General features: G+C 32.4%; 1 protein-coding gene across 1 annotated transcript; it reads right to left on the bottom strand.

Annotated features, from left to right (window-relative positions):
- Positions 3396-4502, bottom strand: LOC109820951. The gene has a single exon (XM_020387148.1). The coding sequence runs from the start codon at positions 4500-4502 to the stop codon at positions 3396-3398; it is 1107 nt and encodes a 368-aa protein (XP_020242737.1).

Raw genomic sequence — 5718 nt, 5'->3', positions numbered from 1 at the left:
TATATATATATATATATATATATACATATATATATATATATATATATATATATAGAGAGAGAGAGAGAGAGAGAGAGATTAATGGGTATCCTTGTCATAGGAGGGGATTTCCTCCTATGACGCCTCTAAAATCACATGATTGAGCGACATTGTGGATGATCCGCTCCGTTGAACTTGATCTACATATTCTAAAACCCCAACACACCAAGTTTGAGGTGAACCCGTCGTCGTTTGACCCTTCATCCACTCGTATCAATTTTAACGGTTTTGAATGAATAGAACTTTTCACATGGTTCGATGGAGGATCAAACGACGACGGGTTCACGCGACATTGTGGATGATCCACTCGTATCAATTTTAACGGTTTTGAATGAATAGAACTTTTCACATTGTTCGATGGAGGATCAAACGACGACGGGTTCACCCCAAACTTGGTGTGTTGGGGTTTTAGAATATGTAGATCAAGTTCAACGGAACGGATCATCCACAATGTCGCTCAATCATGTGATTTTAGAGGCGTCATAGGAGGAAATCCCCTCCTATGACAAGGATACCCATTAATCTCATATATATATATATATATAATCATGTTTCTGTTCACAAGAAATGCGCTCAACCTATTAAAACATGTTACATAGCCTCGAAGTTTTAATTACTATGAGATGTATATTTTGTTACTTTTGAACAAGGCCAGAGTGGCCTAACATCATAAAGTTAATTGCCCTAGTTGGCCAGACCCTATCCTACAATTAATAAGAGTGTCCTAGATACCCTAAAGTGCAATTAATTACGTACTCACACCAGTGGTTAGCCTACGACCAAGTTAATTAGCAAGCGCATGCTTCACACCTCCAAAGCTAACACTCTTATAAACAACTCTTGCTTCTCTTGTCTAAAAACAAAAAAAGGAAACACAATTAATTAACAACTGATTAAAAACTCTGTGAACTCAAATAGTCAAACTTATATCCAGCCCTGCAACCGAATCCACCAGCTGTTTTCTTCTGTCCTTTGTCCGGACTCTTTCTCTCTCTCTTATCTACATCACTTGGCCAAGTCACGCCTTTGGAGAAAATCTCTGCACTTTCATTCAAATTCCTCTCACACACCAACCAAACCCAAAAAAAAAAAAAAAATTGTCACCTTTTTAAAAGTCATACTCCTCTTTCTTAGCAATTGCATGAATCATAAATATTAATTGAATATTGTGGGAAGTTTGGGCTACAATTAGTACTTATATATGTGTTACCTTTCGGTAGTGGGCCACTGTATAAGTCAAAGAGAGACTAGTTCAATCCAAAAGATCGTGTAAGCTAACAAGAAAGATAAATCATTAATAATTAATCTGCTTTGATTAGCTTTAATTAAGTGAAGGATTTTGTACGTAGTAGATTAGGGTTTGGTTCTAGTCTAAATTCGTCGGTGTTTGAACATGAAGCTGAAAGGAGAAGTTGGTACCAGAAGAAAATTAGTTTTTAACTTTCACTCATTGTTTTATATCGTTTTTTATATGAAATATTTTACAAAGAAAAAAGCTACAATACAGCTACAACTACAAACAATTACAGGCCAATTTGTAAGTTGTAACTGTTTATTTCATAAAACTACACTCTTTTTTGCAGCTACAGTGCCAAAAACTACGAAAATGTGCCGCAGATTTGATTTCACTAGCTTTTGAGTTTCTCTTTGAAGAAAATGGACCTTAAAAGCTGCAAACTAAAACTATAAACATAAAAATATAAAGCAACAACAAATGCAATAACAATTGCTTTTTGCACTAAGGATGAAGTTTGGTAGATTGCAACTATAGTTCCAATGTAACCGTCACTTGCAAGCAATTGAGACGTTACAACTAATATTGCAGGCAATTGCAGTTACTACTACTAGTTTCTTTTAAAAAATAAAAAACAATTATTAGTTAATGATGTATTTACAATATTATTTTTTAAAATATTAATTTTTTACTTTTTCAAACTTTCTCTAAAATAAAATCTTATAAAATTTAAAAAATAAATTATATTTTTGAAAAATGATAAATTTTCTGATAAATTTATTTATTTTAAAAAATTGTTTTTGTAAGAATATTTGTAATATTTTCTAAAAATATTTTTTTGAAAAAAACATAAAATTTAACAAACAATATTTTTTTTCAAAAGTGCTTTTTAAAAAAATAGTATTTAAAAAATATATTCTAAGTAAAAAATCATATTTATATTTTTTTGAAAGTTTATTTTTTAAAAAACTTATATATTTTAGAAAGTTATATTTTAAATTTTTTTGAAAAGTTATATATATATAGAATATAAGTTTTAAAAGTTTATATTTTTTAATAATCTACATTCTTTTGAAAAATAAAAAATTTAAATTTAAATTATAATATTTATTAAATTGTTTTAATGTTTAAGAAAAATTATTAGATAATTTGAAAATTCAAATAAAGATTTTGAGATTTTTATTTTTTATTAATTTTGGTTGGTTGCAAGTGCGACTTAAGCTCAAAATGGCGCAAGTCGGAAGCTGCAGTTAGGAGGGACATTGCAAATATAGTCGCAACTGCAACATCCAGTTGCAATGAAACAAACAATTACGACTGGGAAAAAAATCATCCTGTTGCAGTTGCAACCCCTCCAGCTGCGATCTACCTAACACATCCTAAGGGCATCTCTAACCCATCGCATCAAAATGGTGCAAATTTTGCACCAAAATGGTGCAAAAGTCACATCTAACAGTAAATCATCTCCAACCCATTGCACCATTTTTTGCATCAAAAAAGAATATTCTCAGTATCTTTCTTTTTATCTACTTTTATATGATTATTTTTTATTCCCTATATTTTTAACTATTTTAATAATTAACCCCACATATCAAATTTTATTTTTTCACATATTTTCCAAACAAAATGATTTATTATTTACAAAATTAAACTAATAAAACAATAAAATATTGTTTTACTAATTAAAATAACTTGATTGCTAAAATATTATATTTTTATTATTGATATTGCCAAAATATTACATTCAAACTTGATTGCTAAAATATTATATTTTTATTATTGATATTGCCAAAATATTACATTCAAGAACACAACAGAAAATAAAATACAAGAAAATAATTAAACATTAACAACAATGTAAAAATTACAAATTTAGTATGCACTTAACTATCTGAATTAGTGTATTCCTCCCATAGATGATCTATCAATGCATTACGAAGCGCAATATGGGCATCTTTATCCTTGATTTTTCCGTAACGTGCAATAAATTGAGTAAATCTTGTAGTTTCATCTGCTACCATATCAACTTCTGGTGTTGGTGCTTCACTCACTTCTTGAATTGGTGCATAAAGATCACGTTCATCCTCGATTATCATATTGCGCATAATAATGTATGCAGTCATTATATGTCATGTAATACATGTTTTTTCCAAAAACGTGCTGATTCTGCCACAATTGCAAATCGTGATTGGAGAACTCCGAACGCACGTTCTACATATTTTCTACATGCTTCCTGTTTCATGACAAAATATTTTTTCTTCCTACCTTGTGGCTGTTGGATTGTTTGTACAATAGTAGCCCATTTCGGATATATACCATCAGCTAAATAATAACTCATATTATACTCTTTTCCTTGAATAACATAGTGAGCGGGAGGAGCAATACCTTGAGCTAGGTTAGAGAAAAGATTAGATGACTCCAGCACATTGATATCATTATTGGTGCCTCGCATACCAAAATATGCGTGCCATATCCAAAGATCATAATCTGCCACAGTTTCGAGGATAATAGTTGGTGACCCACTACGTCCTGTGTATTGCCCAGACCATGCTGTTGGACAATTTTTCCATTTCCAATGCATACAATCAAGACTTCCTAACATTCCTGGAAAACCACGTTTTTTTCCAATATAGAGTAGCCTAGCAATATCGTTAGCGTTAGGTGTTCGTAGATACCGCTCTGCGAATATTTCCACCATAGCACGACAAAATTTTGTCATACTTTCAATTGCTGTTGACTCACCTATTTTAACGTATTCGTCCGTAGCATCAGCTGGTAGACCGTATGCCAACATGCGAAAAACAGCTGTTACTTTCTGTAACGGTGATAATCCCATTCTACCAAGTCCATCACTTCGTTGTTGGAAGTAATAGTCATGATCTTTCACTGCATCAACAATACGAAGGAACAAACTTCTTGACATCCGATATCGACGACGAAACATATCTTCTCCAAAACGTGGATTATCGGCAAAATAATCTATGACCAAATTCTGATGCGCATTTTCTCGATCGCGGTTGATCACTGCATGACCGGGAATCGAGCCACCATGGATCGGTTGGTAGTTGTGTTGACGTAAATTGTTAACGAGGATCATGTTGTTGTTGATGTACTCACAAATTACTTCTTCGGTTTCATCAATCTCTGCAATGATATTGGACAGAAAATTATCATCATCCGAAGATGAAGATGATGATAAGTATGATGGACCTCCAACATCGAAATTCATTTTTGAAGTAAGAAAAGAATGACTGAAGTATGCAGAAATGGAGAATAATAATTTTAACACAACAACGAGTAATTGTGTGGATGTACCTAATCTAGTATGCTATTTATAAAACTTTGCTTAGCTGTATACATTGAACAATGTGTAAAGTTGAGCTGATTTTAGGAAATGCTTTCTAGCTGTTATCAATTTGTCACAAAATTCAAATTTGCTTTTAGCTGTATATGTTGGACAATGTGTAAAGCTGGCCTGATTTCAAAAATTAATTCCCACTCGTATAAAGCTTTCACACAATTTAAGGAAAGCTGAGTTGTGTATACGTTGGACAATGTGTAAAGCTAACCTGATTTTAAAAATTGATTCCCACTCGTACAAAGCTTTCACACAATTCAAGGAGAGCTGAGCTGTGTATACGTTGGACAATGTGTAAAGCTGACCTGATTTCAAAAATTGATTCCCACTCGTACAAAGCTTTCACACAATTCAAGGAGAGCTGAGCTGTGTATACGTTGGACAATGTGTAAACCTGACCTGATTTCAAAAATTGATTCCCACCGACAACATTAGATAATGTGTAAAGCTGATCAGTTTGTACAAAATGATTCAATTTCAAATGTTGACCACCGACAAATTTAAATTCAAATTCAAATTCAAACAACAAAAAACAAATTTCGATTGGCTATAAATAACATTCACGAATTCTACTTCAAACCACCCAATTCGAAGTAATTCTTCAAAGTATTTCTGATCTCCAAACCAACCGCTTTTTACAAAAAAATGTCTGTTCGATCAACTGGATACACTATTACTGAAGATGTGCTCATTTGTCAAGTATTCTTGGATATTTCTCAAGACCCTATTATCGGTAGAAACCAGTCTCGAGATGCATTTTGGTCTCGTGTGGAGGACAAATACAATGAACTTCGATATCAGCATTTTGAGATGCGTACGAGCCGATCAATTCGTTCTCGAATGGAAATCATAAGTAATGAAGTAAGGAAATTGAATGCGTGCTTGAGACAAGTAGAGAATCTGAATCCAAGTGGTGCTTCAGATGAAGATATTGTAAGTATTCTATTAATTATCATCTGAATTTTATTATTATTGTTGAAATACATAACTTGATGTTCACTATAATTTGCAGTTAGTTCGAGCAAAGATGTTATTTATGCAAGAACCAAAGTACAAAAACGGTTTCAAATTTGATCATGTCTGGAAT

Source organism: Asparagus officinalis, chromosome 8 (assembly GCF_001876935.1).
Source record: "Asparagus officinalis chromosome 8, Aspof.V1, whole genome shotgun sequence".
Taxonomy (NCBI): Eukaryota; Viridiplantae; Streptophyta; class Magnoliopsida; order Asparagales; family Asparagaceae; genus Asparagus; species Asparagus officinalis.
This window is presented reverse-complemented; position numbering and strand designations above follow the sequence as displayed.